At 46.2% G+C, this 16142-nt stretch overlaps 1 protein-coding gene and 1 non-coding gene across 2 annotated transcripts; one reads left to right on the top strand and one right to left on the bottom strand.

Annotated features, from left to right (window-relative positions):
- Positions 1-1033: 1033 nt before the first annotated feature.
- FAM83A (family with sequence similarity 83 member A) lies at positions 1034-11760 on the bottom strand. Its single transcript, XM_030445786.1, has 4 exons — positions 11263-11760; positions 8174-8341; positions 6601-6725; positions 1034-1583 (listed from the first exon to the last, which is right to left on the bottom strand). Exons 1-4 carry the CDS (start codon positions 11743-11745, stop codon positions 1034-1036), a joined length of 1326 nt encoding a protein of 441 aa, XP_030301646.1. The 5' UTR covers positions 11746-11760.
- A 2275-nt stretch (positions 11761-14035) lies between these two features.
- Positions 14036-14108, top strand: TRNAM-CAU. Its single transcript has one exon. It is a non-coding gene; the product is annotated as a tRNA-Met (tRNA).
- Positions 14109-16142: the final 2034 nt, after the last annotated feature.

Here is a 16142-nt window from a genome sequence, read left to right as displayed (position 1 = left end):
AGCTTTTCTACTTAGTTCAAGCTGCTGAACCTCTGTAACTCCCTCTATATTCAATGGGCACTACAGATGCAGTTTCTCTTTGGAAATTAGAAACCTTGAAGAACTCAGAAATAAAGCATCGTTATCTCTTACTTTATGTTCAATCGGATTACCACTGAGAGGCTTTCCAGGGTCTATGTGCTATTAATTGAATTGGAACTCAGTCCTGATGTGTTGCCAGTAGGACTTTGCTTCTTTACTCAGCTTGATTTGCCATTTTGAAATGGAGATAAATGGAGATATCCTGGCAGCTGCACTGCACTGAGGAAAATGGCTCTGAGCTGCACTGCACTGGAAGTTTGTAACAAAGTGCACCGGGATGCACCTGGGTTGCTGATGAGTGGAAGTGAGCATGTGGTGGCTGCAAGACGTTCTCCATGCCCTGCATTGTCAGCCTCAGTTCATGTCATGGTTAGCAGGAAACCCTGTGGACAGGTGTCCTTGCTTCACACCCCCAGCAGTCAGTGGGGAGGCAGTGCAGTGGTGGAAACTCTGCTTCTCCAGCAGCCCTAAAGGGGCTCCTCCGAGATCCAGGTTCAGGTGCAACAACAGCACAAAGTTAGACTGTTGCTGCCAGCATGGTGTCCACTTGGCACATCAACAGCAGCCTTAGGTCTCCTTACGCCAGAGCATAAGAGGCAGCCATAAGCTGGGACTAATCCTCCTTGCAGGTGCCAGGACATATGAAACAGTTGCCCACCTAAATCTGCTGCCACACAAGTCTGCTGCTGAGGACAGGCGATGGGCAGCACCAGTTTTGTGCTGTGAGCAGTACTGTTCAGGTGTGCTCCTCCTGGGATCGTGATGCACCCAAAGTTGACATGTTAGCAGGCTTGGCTTTTCAATTAGGGAAACAAATAAGGAGCAAAACAAAACAAGAGGCTCGAAATCACCCTCATTTTGTATTATACTGGATTTCTATATTCATCAGTACACAAACGATTGCTAAACATGTCCTCACTACGTTTACTTGCAATTCAAAACAAGGTGGTTATTATGCAAACAGGTTAGCTTTGTGGAGGCATCTCCATGGTGAGCTCAACCCTGTCCTGTTTGGTTCCTCTTGTCTAACTCTGATGGGTCTGTAAAGGTTCATGTTGCTGTACAGAGCTGGGGAGTTATCAGACATGTAGTGCGGCGGGTAGTAGTTGGCTGGGGTGGCCATCTGTAGCGGGGGGGGTGTGAAGGAGATGCAGCTGTGGAAGGAGTTAACTCTGTGGAGAGGTGACGGGGGGCCGAAGTTGCTGCTGCTGCACATCAGAGTTCTCGGGGGTCTCTTGGTTTGGTGGGGGCTGCCAGCTGAGAGGCTGCTGAAGGCATCGGAAAGAGTGTTAGCGCTGCCCTCGTTGCTGTCGGGGAGGCTGGGAGGGGAGGCCCAGCTCCTGCTGAAGAGGAAGGGGATGGCGCGGGGGGGGGACTTGGGTCCTCTCACTGGCTTGGAGAGGGCGTAGAGGTGTCGGAACTCTTCATCAAACAGTTCCACCACTTGACCTGTGAACTTGGAGAGGAGGTTTCGGTGAACCTGGCCACATAACCATGTGAAGCTGGAGGGAGAGACAAGGTAAGGGTTAGGGTGAGCATCAGCCACTGGGAACCGGAGATCCCCGCGGGGCCGGTACGGAAGGCAAATGCCTTTTCCTGCTGAAGCTTCTTGTCCAAACACGGGATGAAGATGGTGTCACAGTTGAATTTCAGGTCAGTTCACATCAGTGCTCTTCGACTTGGATCTAGATTTGTTATTGCAGCTGCCTCTAAAACCTTCAAGAAACCTTGTAAAGTTATACAACCTCCCAAAGGGAGCGGTGGTCCCGATCCATGGCAGGGCTACAGGTCAGATACAATACCCAAGGATTTCTAATGTGGCTGCCTGTTCCATGGGAAGCAGTGTAGACCCCTCTTCTGGGTACTCCTCTTCCGTACCCAGTGTTTAAATTAAGGTCTTACTATGTCTTGTCTGCATACACATAAATTGTATTCTCTGCAGAATGCTGTGCCACTTGGTAGCTCTCAGCCACTCAAAACTGACATTAGAAAGACTTGTGAAAAATAACCATCCTTTATTTTCATTTTGCTGTAATTTTTCTGACTTGGTCAAGAGAAACAGATAAAAACCCAGCCTCCTTGTCACAGCCCACTCCTGCAAAACAAGCTGCCACATCTGGCACATGCTTATTTCCTTCACTACAGAGAAAATGAAATTTTAAAAATTGCCTTCAGCCTTTCCAAAACTAAAAAAACACTTTGCTATAAGGTAAGGGAGAAAAATGGCAATAGTTTTCACCCTGCTAGTCCAGAGACACACCTTAGGGTACCCCACAGCTTTTAACTTAATTTTCTTTCATGTGCTTCCCTAACCCACTTGGCAAACAAAAATTTGTGCTCTTCCACAAAACCACAAGTCAGTTTGGTTGTGCTGTGCAGGCTGCCCTGTCTGAGGAGCAGAAGCATCAGTAAAAGGAGCACAGCTGAGAGGGTGAGATGTAATTACTCCCTGAGCTGACTGGGGCTCCAGCTGTGCAGCAGAGGATACAGAGCAGTGTTGGATTTGAACCTGAGGTTATTCTGTGCTGGCAAAAGTCTGCCCAGTTATTCCTGCATGATTTTATTAGCTACACAAGATTTGCACGAGGGTTGCCAAGAGCAAGATTTGGGTGTAGGTGTGTGCACTTTAAATCTTGTTCTGGTCATGTTTTGACAAAACTCCTGTGAAACTCAGTGTGGCTGACAGCCTGAGCTCAACTAAGGGAATAAGGAGGGATGATTTACATCAGCCTCTTGGAAGCATACCTAAGGAGGGTTGGGTTCGGGGCATAGGAAGCTTTTACACTGTTGCTTCAGGAGGGAAGGAGTGAAGAAATCATCAGTTCAATGCCACCAGGCAACCCTACAGCAGCCACTGTACCCTTCATGACTGGGCATAAAAATCTACCCTCAGTTCCTAGAGTGCAGATACTTCTCATCCACTTTGTTTGAATCATTATGAACAAAACCTCGGGAGTGGAGGTTGAGAGCACAGCAAACTGACTCCCTGCTGTGTGGGTAACATCTGCTGTGCCAGCTCAGCCTTGCCTTTATTCACTGACAAACACTCTCTAAACCTTTGAATGTCCTTTGTCTAACTGCTAAGGAGAGAATAAGCCAGGAACAAATACAAGAAGACATGCAATTAGTCTGGGATAGCCATGCTGAAGGTTACAAGCTTATGAAAGGTCTGAGGTGTGGAGTAGCAGGTTTATAGTTTAAGTGCTAGAGATAATAAAAGAAAATTTAGAGAGAAATAAAAATCATACTTATAAATGCCTTTTCAAAACTCAACAAATTCAGGGGGAAAAGCTGTTATATCAAATTTGATAATTTACTCCCACATGTAAATGCCTGGACTACATGACAGACAGATGATACTCATTTGTGGCTCATTGGTCTTACCTGTAACCCTTGCAATCAGAAAAATATGGATCAAATTAATAGCTCAGAGATTCTCATGGACTGAAGGCAAATAGATCAGCTATAAAGTAACAAGGTGAGAGCTGCATGATTTTAGACAAATGTTTGTGGACTTTGTGTAGTGAGTCACAGCAATTCACATTCTTTACACTTTGCTGAAGAACAAAGCAGAACTTGACATAAAGACAGGTTTTCACTGGCTTCATTCTAAGAGGAAATCTTTTGTTTCGATTTTTGGTTCCATTTTTCTCCTCAGTTTACAATTCCAAGTGCTCTTTTGGGAAAGGGTCAGAGAAATCAGTTACTGTCACTGTCTACCCAGAAGGATTATTTTTCTCCCAGTCTTCTTTGTGTGAGGCACAACAGTAAAACCAAAAAGCAATAAGAGGTACTGGTACTTTGGCCTGGGGCCAAAGCTGTATCACAAATTCATTCATAAATAGATACTTCTCAGCCATCTTTCCAGTGCTTTGTCCCCAAACTTAAGTCCTATTCTGGATCCTTTAATTCATGATTGTCTGAATCAAACCTCATCTCTCTTGTCTGATCTTCATTTGTCCTGGACTTGTTCTTTATCTGCATGCAGGCTCTGCACTACTGCAGCTGCAGTTCATCCAGAATGCTCTCATCCCTTGCATGAACAGTGCTACACAGCATTGTGCAGCATTGCACACATTTCATCTGAAATGGAAGGACTGGGGGTTTTTAGCTGAGCTCAGGTTTGAATTAACACTTTGCATTAGAGTTCCTGCTGTTGGGATAAACCCTGTGTGAGAAACCTGCCCCACCTGGGCCCTGGTGTTAGATGTTAAACACTGGCTATGGAAAGACTTTGAGAGTGGCAGCCAGGGAGGCACTCAGCTGCCCTTAAGGAATAAAGTCTGTGCTCTCTGCCATCTTCATTTATCTTCTTTAGGAGCACTAAGTTCAGGCACTGCCTAACTTCAAATTAATTTAAAAAACCAAAACAAAACAAAACAAGGAATACCAGCTATCACAGGGTGGAGCAGGATAAGAGACAGCAAACCAAAATACTGCTTCTGACTGCTGCACTGTGGACACTGGCATAAAACACAGGAAAAATGTAACCTAAAACATTTACTCATGCCTGCACTTATGTGGACACATGGCTGGAACAACCTTCAGAAGCTTCTCAGCTCCAGCTTGCCCAGTGTGGCAGGACCACACTTACCAAGCAATGGCTTTTTAACGTGGATTTAAAACCACTCCAGAGTTGGAGATGCCAGAGACTCAGTGGCTGTTCCTTCTGCTTCCTAACTTGTTGCCAGCTTCAGTCTTCTTTGTTCTTAATTCAGCAAATATGTTTTGTCCCCAAACCCTTAGGCTAGAAGCAGTGATCCAGGACCCTTTTTACAGCACTATGTCTTTAAGAACTATTTTATTTCCTAAGCCTGTTCCAAACCTTAATAGAAAATCATGCTGAGTACAGCACTTAGGTGAAATTTGCTGTTTTATTAGTTTTAAGATTTTTTTGGTGTTATTTTTAGGATCTATTCCCATCTGATTTCCAAGAAATGCACTGCAAAAGAGTTTTACCCTGTTTTACTCAACACCATTCTTGTTTATACCTGCAGAGGTTGGTGGCTAAGGTTCAGGGGTAACAGAAAACTTTCAGATGTCTAAAGTGAGAGCTAGCAAACCCACAGAAAAGGCAGCTATAACCCGTGTGAATCTGCAAACTGGTGCTGAGCATACTGAAATTAAATAGTGTATGGATTTGCTCCTCACCATTCTCTCTATTTGCTTGCTGGATAGGGGATTATCTATTTTGACAAGGCTCTTGAGGTTGGACAATACTGCAGCAGAAGTAGGGAATAACACAAGTGACTCTGCACAGGACTTCAGAAGGTTTTCTTTTTCTTTCAAATCAAAAAGAGAAGCCAAAATAAAACTTTTTGCCTAAAGAATGTAGGTTTTGTTCTGTCCCTCTTCTCCCATGCATCCTTCACTTTTGCTCTCTATGAATCTTCTCTTTCATTTCTACACAGAGATTAAAACAAACATGAAAAAACAAGGAAACCACAGAGTGGCCAATAAAAAAACCCCAAATACTCTGAGTGTTCACTCACTTTAGTTTGATTGCCTCCTGCAGCCTGAGCTAACCCCTCCTGCAGCCTGAGCTAACCCTAATTCATTCAGGTAATGAATTTGCCTTCATTACTATAGCTACTGCTATGTTCCTGCTGGCACAGTTTTACCAGGATAGAGGCATTTAAGCCTCCAAATCATAAATCAGGATTAAGAAAAACAATTTCAGCCTTTTAATTAAATAATAACCTCTGTAATTTTTTTCCTCTTCTTTTTGTATCTGTATTTCTAAGATACATTTTGGTAGTTTGTGAGGCTTATCTATGTAGCCATGAGGCACAGGAAATTTACTTGATGGAAGCTCAGCCTCTCCTGAAATTCCCTCACCTAAGGGTCTTGGATCTTAATTAAAAACCCAGTTGTTGAGATGCTAGATCCTCTACCTTGAAATAATTATATCAGGAAAAAAAGTGGAGAGTTACATAATCTGCTCAAAAAAAAAAAAAAAGGATAAAGAAAGGGAAGGTATAAGAGTTGTGTAGACACATACTGCCTATCTGTTAATGAAACACAAGAAAAAAAACCCAGTAAGTCTCTGAAGTATTTCTGTTTGCACTTTAATCCCTAAACTTGTCATATGAAGAACAAACTCTCAGATAAGATGAGTGATGTATGCTTGATTAAGGGATCCTGAGGGAGATGGAAATGTACTGTATCTTATGATCACAGCATCTCAGGACCCAAACAATGAGGAAATCCTAATACTAACCCATACATATTTCTAGTTCTGCTCCAGGGATGCACCACGATGTTGTTTATGATAGTTTCTGAACATTTAAATTAAATGCTACACTCCCTAAAGAACTAACATCAGCTCTGAAGCAAGTTGGAGTACAAATGAATTACTAAAAAATGGCACATATTTGACAACAGGAGGTTCCTGAGGTTCCTTTTTTTTTTTCAAAAATACTTCTCACCAGTACAAAAATTTCCATGGCACTTTTTTTTTAAATACAATTAAAAATCATAAACCAGCACCTAGACATGAACTGTGATGGCTTATCTCACCTGTAAGATCCAGAGAGCACGTATTTCCAGTCAGAAATAAGAAATTTTTCTTTTATTTGTCCTGAAAATTTCCTGCCTGATTTGGCACAATAAACCTCTCCAGTAACACTGCGAACTGAAATATTCTGCAAAGGAAAAAAAAAAAAAGAACAGTGTTAATTAATTCTTTTAAATATTAAAATCAGAAGAAAAGGGCCTTTTATCCTCACTGCCTTTAGCTCTTCCCTTCCTTCCCTTCCCCAGTGTCTGTTACAATTTCTTCATGGACTCTCTAGTTTTCTGTTTGAAGGTTTGGGGTCAGAGGAAACCCAGCCATGCTCTTATCTGCCACAGGGTTACTTGCTTCAGTGGGGATAAAAATCTGCATAGAAATTCACTGAAATGGGTATGAGATGTGTCCATGCTGAGAGCAGCCTGGTACCTCTGCTAACTCCCAGCAACAATTTGCTCTATCTGTAAGCTGTCTTGTTTTACACTGGCTATGACACATAACAGCAGGGCAAAACCTCTGCTCTTCCAATTCACCAGGGCCTGCTAGGAAGCACAAGCTGCTCTTCCAGTGCAGCACAGGCAAATGTTGTCCTGCAGGATCACATACAGGTCCATGTGTGAGCAGAGAAGCAGGTCAATGTGGAGCATGAGATCCTTCATGATGTCCTTGTCCCTGAGCAAGCACAGGACAGTCAGTCTGGGCACCCAGGCCTGTGTGTGCCTTTTGCATAATCAGGGCCTTAACAAAAGAGTGGCACCAAGGATTTGGCTCACATGCTGTTGAAGCCTGTGTGTTGTAGCAGCATATTTACAAAAAATAGCACAGGATTGTTCTTCCTAAGGAGCAGGAGCTTGCAGGCCTGTGAACACTGCCATGAACATGTTTTATTAATTTCAGTTTCTTTATATGTTTGGAATGGAATTCAGCTCTTGAAACTCTGGTGACTGGTGCATGTAAGATGTCCTCAGGTCTCCTGCCCTTCCTCCAGCTGCACTCTAGAAGGTGCAGCACTGCCTTGGTGTTATCAGCCATCCCCATGGAGGTGCCACAGGTGACCTACAGCATCTGAATCAGCAACTGAAGTGGTGGATAGGAGGTTCCCTCTGCCAGTGATGAAGGTGGACTAAGCTAACAGCCAGCTAAATTTGAGGCATTATCTTTAAAACAGAGCTTTAACAACATGTTTTGGCAGAAACTGCTTAGTGATACCAAGGTATTGGAATGCAAAAGTGTTGTGTGTCTGCTGCCTGTGGCTGCCAGACCATGGCTGCTGAAGAGTCACTAAACAGAAGCAGTTCTGATGCTTGTGTTAGACAGCTTTACTCAGACTTAAGTTCTATTTTAAGATTTCATAGCCCAGATTAATTTCATCTAAGGAAATATCCTACCTTCCTGCAACATCCATGGCAAAATGTCAGTGTCTTCAAAGGGGAATCAAGTGTTCTAACACTAGTGCTGGAAATCCCTTGCTCCCATTTAATTACAAGGTGGACTGACCCCAGCATAACCATGCTTCTAGTTCAGAGTGTCTGAAGTTAGGCAGGTGAATCTGTGCCTGAGAGCTTCACAGAGCCACAGTACCTTGAAGAGATCCTCAGCAATTTGCAACTTGTCACACATCTCTGTGAAGAGATTTAAATTGCCATGATCCAGCAACAGGTAAACAAACACCATGCGCTTGTTGGCTGCCTCCAGGAGGTCACAAAGAATCTCTGTATCTGTGAACACATCCATCACAATAGCCAGCACCTAGAGAGGGACAAGGAGAGTCATTAACAGAGTTAATTTATAGAACTTAATGTTGCCTGTGAGGCCACTGAAGTGTAGCTTTTATTTTGGTTTTTTTTTTAAATTCCAACCAACAAAAATCTCTGGAGATATATATGGTTATTTCTTCTGGTTTTCTCCCTGGCTGCCTGGATTAGTAAATTGACATGACATACTGCATCATTGTTTTATTGCCATTGTTTAAAGCCAATATAGCATGTACTTCAGTTAAGCTCTTTTAATCATAAAGCACAAGATGATTTGTGAATTTCTAGGTGAGATTTCAGCACTAGGAAATTTATTGAAGCACTAATCAGAGAATAAAAGAGCTAAAAGAAGAGACCACGGACCTTGCCAAGTGGCTGGCTGGCTTTCATTAGTCACATGGATTTAGCAAGAATCACTGTATCGTGCTTTCTCTGTTATGACTTATACCTGGAATGGTTCTGGCTTGAAATCCTTACTCTGCCATTGGTGGTGAGGTGACAGACTGTGACAGCTCCGTTTTTTGTTTGTTTGTTTTATAATGATTCATAAATTGTTTCATTTTAACCATATGTCCATGTTTCCCAGTTCACAACTGGTAGGATAGAGTGTAAAAGTCTCATGACTGGGCATAAAAGCCCCAACAGCTACTTAAATGCACAGCCTCCAGACAGAATGGATTGAGGGAATGCTGAATGGGATATAAACCCACTTCCATACTCTATCCCCTACGCTCAGCATTGGACACAGCCTCATGAAGGAGCTGGTCTTCACTGATGTTTGCTGCTGTCTATGGGAAGAGTCATTTCCTCAGAGTAATTCAGCCCAGCTAATACTTATCTTCTTCACTAGGTGCCTACTTTTCTATTGACTACAGACTGAATCCTTGATAATTGCACTCACACCACACCATCTTCAACCAGAACAACCTCTACAGTTATCTCTGCAGATCTATCTCACTAATTGCTTCCAACTAGCACTGAATCTTACTCCAAAGCCTTTGCCCACACCTGCCAGCAGGCTAATTCCCTACAAGACCAAGCACACCCTGTGCTGCCAGCACCCTGTTCAGGCAAGCCAAGTTATTTGTGGAGCAGTAAGGATCCCACATTTTCCTTCTGCTGCCAAAGCACAGTGCTTCAGAAAGGGCCTTGCCAGTGGCAAGGTAAGTGGCACAATTATGTCCAATATCCTGTATCCACGCTATTAATTCATCTTGTCTTTTCAGACTGCACAATCCTGTGTCCAGCCTCACTGTAGCTCCAGAACACACTCTCTAGCACTGCTTTTTCACGAGATGTTCCCAGCTTCTATTTCTGCACCTGACATTCCACTCTGACTTGCAGTACTTTTTGCTTCTTTTCCAGCAGTTTCATTTTATGATTGTGTCTTCCATAAATGTGTTAAGATAATAATACTGCTTGCCAAACCTTTGCAGTTTGAAGTCACACACAAACACAGTCTTTACTCTGCTGTTCAAGTTGTTCATGAATATATCAAATACTAGGCTACTTGATATATCCAGGATAGACTCTTATTAGACCCTAAGTAATAAATGCTGCCATTGAAAACCTGTACTAAAAAAGCAGTTGTCAAATTTATACTGTGAGTGAGTGTTGCTCCAGCAGCCTCTTATAATGTAAATTAGATGGTTAAGAAGGTCATGTGAAGCATGGATTTCTATTACGTTTCCCACTTTTTTCCCTGTAAGTTTTCTCCTCTTGGGACAGAAACTAGACTGGGTTGATGTTTTACCTGATGCTTATTTTGTTATTCCAGACACCATTATGCTGTTATTGTATCTTTCTGATGCCACCAGCCTGAAATGACTGATCCATGATTTCCCCTGATGTGCTGAGTGCTTGTAGCCTTTGACAGGGCAGGTGCCAACAGGAACCCTTTACCCTTGTAGTTACACTCAGTGTTATCAGCCCCAGCACCTGCCCTTGTAGGAGAGTAACAAAGCAAAAGTCTGGAACTCCAGAGGGCTCCACAGTCTGTGCTCATCAGCAGGCTCCACAGCCTGGTTTTGTTCCTGACTGTTCCCCTGTGAAACTGCTAGTGGTGTCCTGAGTTTATGCAAGGAGAAAATTCCCAGATGATGGTAAGCATCCACAGCCCTAAAATGTGGAATATTTTTTTCCCAGGAAAACAGGAGAACACACGTCAGAGACTTTTTGTCACCCTCTAGCTGCTCACCTTCTGGTTTCAGTGACTGTGGGCAGCCTGGCTTGTGGCTGGCACCTCTCCGTGGGGCCCCTGTCACTTGTCTGTGGTCAGGGGCATCATCTGCACCTTCCCCAGTTTCCAAGTTACTCTGCAGAATCTCTGTATGGAGCCCACGTGGCATTTTCAGTGACACTGACAATGTATTAGGGATGAAAGGTCCTTTTTCTTTTTTCCCCAGAGAATATTCCTTTGGGGACAGCTGCTGGCACACCAGACACACACACCCTTTTTTGAGCTCCCTTCTACCTACATCTTCCATGATTGCCCTCAAACTATTGCTGATGGCTCAGAGCTTGCTCTAGCTTCTCATTACCAGTGCAGTGGTCTCAACAGAGCAAACCATCCTGCTGGCGATGTGTGAGAAGGGTTAGAGCTCAGCTACCATTTCTATGGCACATCTGCTCTCTCAAGTTAATGGGAGTTTAAAAGAAGAGGGAACGCATTGTTTTGGTTTTTTTAAGTCACCAGCATAGCAAGGTGTTTGTGAGTACAGGAAAAAAAACAAAACAACAAAACAAAAAACCTGAAAAAAAACCTGCCTATGTTCAACAGGCTCTTGACAGCCACTTTCTAGAGCAGAGCTACATTGCAAAACACAAGAGTGGCTTGGGTTGAACACAGTGTTTACCTGACCTTGTTAAGAGCAGGAAGACAACCGAGTGAGAAGTACAGCAATCCTCTCCCCTTACCTGGGTGCTCTTGTTGATGTACCGGCGTATAATGTCTCTGATATTGCTGTTCTTCTCTGTTTGGAAATACACGGTGGCAGTGGATTTTTCCTTTAAATAGGGCTTTTCTGCTGTAATCCATGTGTGCAGCAGAGCTGGCTCACTGCTGTCAGAAATGGTGGGGAAGTATGTCCCTGAAGGGAGTGATCCAGCATCGTTCTGCTTTGGTGCAGCTTCCCCATCGGTGGCCAGGGATTCCTGTGCATAATAGGACTCCTTGGCATTATCCTTGATGTACTGAGCTTCCACTGAGGAGAGGAAATCTACCTCACCCTCTTTGCTTAAAGTTTCAAGGTAAGAGTCTGTCCCACCATCCAGGAAGGCGTCAGTGGCCAACCTTATGCTCTCGTTGTGGCTGAAATCTGCCTTCGTCAACTTCATGGACTGGTTCTTGATATCCTCCAGCCTTTTCCTTATCTTGCCCATGTGTCTGGAGTGGTTCATGGTTCTCTGTCTCAGCAGTCGGTCTGTCGGGCAGGCACCATGCATATGCGCGGCACAGGCGGTGCAATCATCCTTCTTGTCTGGAGACTGCATTCTGGCATGAAATTGCCTTGGCTGAGAGAATTAACTATGAATAAAAATAAAGAGATCTTATTACCTCAGGCAAATTCACACTCCCTGATTTTGTTAGTACAATTATCTTAAAAAAAAACCCCAGAAGCTTGTTTCTCAGGTGGTGGTGTACTTCCGGCAACCATCTGTTTCTAGATGAGATACAAGTGCAAAGATGATTAGATTGCTTATCTGAGAGGTACCCACCTCACCCCCCGGGCATAGGAAGGATTTGAGTCCAGAGCTGTCCGATTCAGTTGTATATCCCTTCTTGTCCCATCTTGTGAAATGTGAGGGAGGAAAGCACTCAAGCAAAAGCAGGTAGGCTCCCAAGCATTGTTACACAATCTTCAAAACCGCTCGAGGCTTCTCTGTCTTCCCATAATATTCGTCAGGGAGTAAAACCAACTCTGACGTTGAACTCGGATGGGGACATGAGCCATGTCCATAGCTTCAGAACAGCAGAAAGGGGCACGGACTCTGAGCCTGCATCTACATGCTGCCAGGCAGGCTTAAAAATAGACTTCAACTTCGTCACTGTGCCCCGTTCGTAGCATGTTGCTATTACCTTAGACGATTCACTTGTGTATTTCTTTAAAGCTTTGTGACTACGCCATCCTATTAAAAGAAAAATACCCCTTCCCAAACATCCTGCATATTATGGGGAGGAAGGAAGGGTAGTGAGCTGGCCTCAAAGCATCAGAAATACAGTCATCACTTGATTGTGCACATCTAGGGCTGGTTGGTTTCCTTTTTTAAATTTTTTTTATATTTTTTTTTTTTTTAATTTGTTCCAGGCAGCAGCTTCTGGAGTCACGTTGTCCCTGTGGCAGCTGTGCTGCTGTGTCATTAGCAGCACAGAGGTGCAGGTTCCCAGCGGGGTGAGAGGCGCAGTGCCCCCAGGGTGCAGGGCTGACTGGTATGACTCTGTGGGGGTGGAGGAGAGGCAGGGTGGGAAGGCACCCTGCCTGAGGTATGCCATAAATACTTGTGTGCATGCTTGTACACAGAGGCACGCGTGACACAGTTTTCTCATGCAGGTTAAGTTTGTTCTCATCCCGTGTAGCTCTGCATCTGTAAACCAGAGTGCCGCAGCTCCCGAGGGGAGCAGAGGATGGAGGGGACACACCAGCCTGGGATCCTGCTGTTGAGGGCACATCTCAGCAAGAAAAGAGTCCTGACATTCTGACCAACACACGCAGGAGCACAGGTGTCTTCAGGGACACTCAGGATGACACAGGCCCAGTTTTTCCAGGGTAACTGCCCAGGTTCTGGGTGGGTCTGTGCTGACATTGATCAGCAGGTTTATGGGGGAAAAAAAAGCATATGTAAGATATATACATATGAAAGGAGAAAATTGCATGAAATGGTTCAGATTTTAATCCTGGAGCCACAGAAGGCAGGAGACACCCAAGTGGAGCTGAGGAGATGTGGGGGAAGGGCTTGTCAAGTTCCCAGTGTGATTTTGAAAACTATCCTGTCCCTCCCCCCGCCCCCAGCATCCTCCTGTAGCTGTCAGACGCGGTCAAAAGTCATTAATTATCTACCAACCTGTTCTGTGTAATTATGCTGAAAATTATGCCACCTCATTAACCTGACATGCAAGATTGCACCCTGTCAGCACCGATCAGGGCTTTCCGGTGTCCAGCAGACCTCTGACCCATCCCTACGTGACCAGGGCCAGCACCTGGGTCCCACATGGTCACCCAATGTCCCATACAGTCCTGGTCCCCACATGGTCACAGCACGGCCACACTCAGGGGACTCCCAAGGTTGTCACCATGAGGCCTCGCACTGTCACCCCAGAGAACCACAGCTGTCACTCTGGAAACTCAGATGGTCACACCCATGTCCCACATTGCCACCACCAGCACCCACACCGTCACCACAAAGCCCCACGCCGTCTCCATAGGTGCCCGCTCAGTCACTATTGGGGGGTCCCACACCGCCACTCCGAGGCCCAACGCGGTCACCGCGGCGCCGTCCGGCAGAGGGCCCGCTAGGGCAGTTGGAGGAAGGGCCGGGCCGGGTCGGGCGGGACCGGACCGGGCCGTCTCTCCCTCCCGCCCCCTCGTCCTCAGTACCAGAACCTGAGGAGGCCGCCGAGCGCTCGGCGGCCCAGGCGGGGCGGAGCCGAAGGACAGGGTCCAGATCTAGCGCGGGGAGACGTCTTTCAGCCGCCTCGTTAGCGCAGTAGGTAGCGCGTCAGTCTCATAATCTGAAGGTCGTGAGTTCGATCCTCACACGGGGCAACGGCGGGCAGCTCTTTTTGCTACCGCGCCCTTCTATACTATCTGCGGGACCCGCTCAGCGCCCCCGGCCGCAACCCAGCGCTTTTAGCAGCGGCAAAACGATACAAACCTGCGGTGTGACCACTCCTCAGTTTTGTCGTTGCTGTCGTGATTCTAGTCAGGGGCCTGGGTCTCGTTGTTGTCAGCCCACGGAAAGGATTTCCACCACGGGTATTGTTCAAAATCAGCGCTGCGGTGGAGGGGTCCCTGCATCCGTGCTGCCTGTCAGCCACTCAGCAGTGGGCACGGGGGAGAATGGGCCCCGCTACTGCGGTGGGCTGCGGGCAGGGCCGCGGAGTGCTGCACTTAAACACAGAATCATTCGGGTTGAAAAGGACCTTCGAGATCACCAAGTCCAACCCTTAATCCACTGTGGTTACCAGACCATGACATCGAGTGCCACAGTCTCATTTTAAAAACCTCCAGGGACGGAGAATCCACCACCTCCCTGGGCAGCCCATTCCAATGTCTAATCACCCTCTCTGTAAAGAATTTTTTCCTAATATCTAACCTAAACCTCCTGTAACAGGGCTTAAGTCCATGCCCTCTTGTCTTACTGGTAGCAGCCTGGGAGAAGAGCCTGACCCCCCCCTGTCTCCAACCTCCTTTCAGGGAGTTGTAGAGAGTGATGAGGTCTCCCCTGAGCCTCCTCTTCTCCAGACTGAACACCCCCAGTTCCCTCAGCCCTTCCTCACAGGACTTGTGCTGGATCCCTTCACAGCCTTCTTGCTCTTCTCTGGACCTGCTTCAGCACCTCAATTCCTTCCTGAACTGAGGGGCCCAGAACTGGACACAGTACTCGAGGTGTGGCCTCACCAAGGCTGAGTACAGGGGCAGAATCCCTTCCCTGTTCCTGCTGGCCACGCTGTTCCTGATCCAGGCCAGGATGCCATTGGCCTTCTTGGCCACCTGGGCACACTGCTGGCTCATGTTCAGCTTCCTGTCAATCCAGACTCCCAGGTCCCTTTCTGCCTGGCTGCTCTCAGCCACTCTGTGCCCAGCCTGGAGCTCCCCATGGGGTTGTTGTGGCCAAAGTGCAGGACCCGGCACTTGGCCGTGTTGAACCTCATCCCGTTGGAATCAGCCCAACTCTCCAGTCTGTCCAGGTCCCTCTGCAGAGCCCTCCTGCCTTCCAGCTGATCCACACTCCCCCCCAATTTAGTGTCCTCTGTGAATTTGCTGATGATGGACTCAATCTCCTCATCTAAATCACCAATGAAGATATTAAACAGAACTGGGCCCAGCACTGATCCCTGGAGGACACCACTGGTGAGCAGCCACCAATTGGATCAGCACCATTCAGCACCACTCTCTGGGAGCCTCCAGCAGTTCCTAACCCAGCACAGAGTGCTCCTGTCTGAGCCCTGGGCTGACAGCTTTTCCAGGAGAATGCTATGGGAGATGGTGTCAAAAGCTTTGCTGAAGTCCAGGTAGACTCCATCCAGAGCCTTCCCCTCATCCCCCAGGCAGTCACCTGATGATAAAAGGAGATCAGGTTGGTCAGACAGGACCTGCCCTTCCTAACCCCGTGCTGGCTGGGTCTGATCCCCTGTCCATCCTGTAGGTGCTGTGTGATTGCCCCCAGGATGAGCTGCTCCATAACCTTGCCAGGCACAGAGGTCAGACTGACAGGCCTGGAGTTTCCTGGGTCCTCCTTTTGTCCCAGCAGTGGGCAGGCATTGGAACTGGGACAGGGCAGGACTGGGCACCCACTCCCGCTGGCAGGGAATGCTCCAGTGTAGCCCCAGCCTCAGTGCTGACAGTTTTACAAACTCCAGTTCTGTACATATAGAGCCCAAGGTGCTAGCAAAAAACCTTGTGTGTTTATTTTTTTTCAGCGTAGGCATCTCTGAGCCTTTTTTCGGGGTTTGACTCTCAATGGAAAGGATTTTTATCTCGAATTGAGAATTTCACTGAAGGAATGTGTAGAATTCACTCACATGTCACTGACAAAACCAACATTTCAGCAGCGTTTTTTTTATTCATATCATTGCA

This window comes from Calypte anna, chromosome 2 (genome assembly GCF_003957555.1).
Source record: "Calypte anna isolate BGI_N300 chromosome 2, bCalAnn1_v1.p, whole genome shotgun sequence".
NCBI classification, from domain to species: domain Eukaryota; kingdom Metazoa; phylum Chordata; class Aves; order Apodiformes; family Trochilidae; genus Calypte; species Calypte anna.
This window is presented reverse-complemented; position numbering and strand designations above follow the sequence as displayed.

What these genes read in the sequence shown, in the direction of transcription:
- FAM83A (XM_030445786.1), bottom strand. Translation starts at nt 11,745, where the DNA reads ATGAACCACTCCAGACACATGGGCAAGATAAGGAAAAGGCTGGAGGAT. An exon ending in ACATCAACAAGAGCACCCAG is followed by an intron (nt 8,342 to 11,262) that starts GTAAGGGGAGAG and finishes GTCCCTCTCTAG; the next exon opens with GTGCTGGCTATTGTGATGGA. An exon ending in GTGCTCTCTGGATCTTACAG is followed by an intron (nt 1,584 to 6,600) that starts GTGAGATAAGCC and finishes CTCTCCCTCCAG; the next exon opens with CTTCACATGGTTATGTGGCC.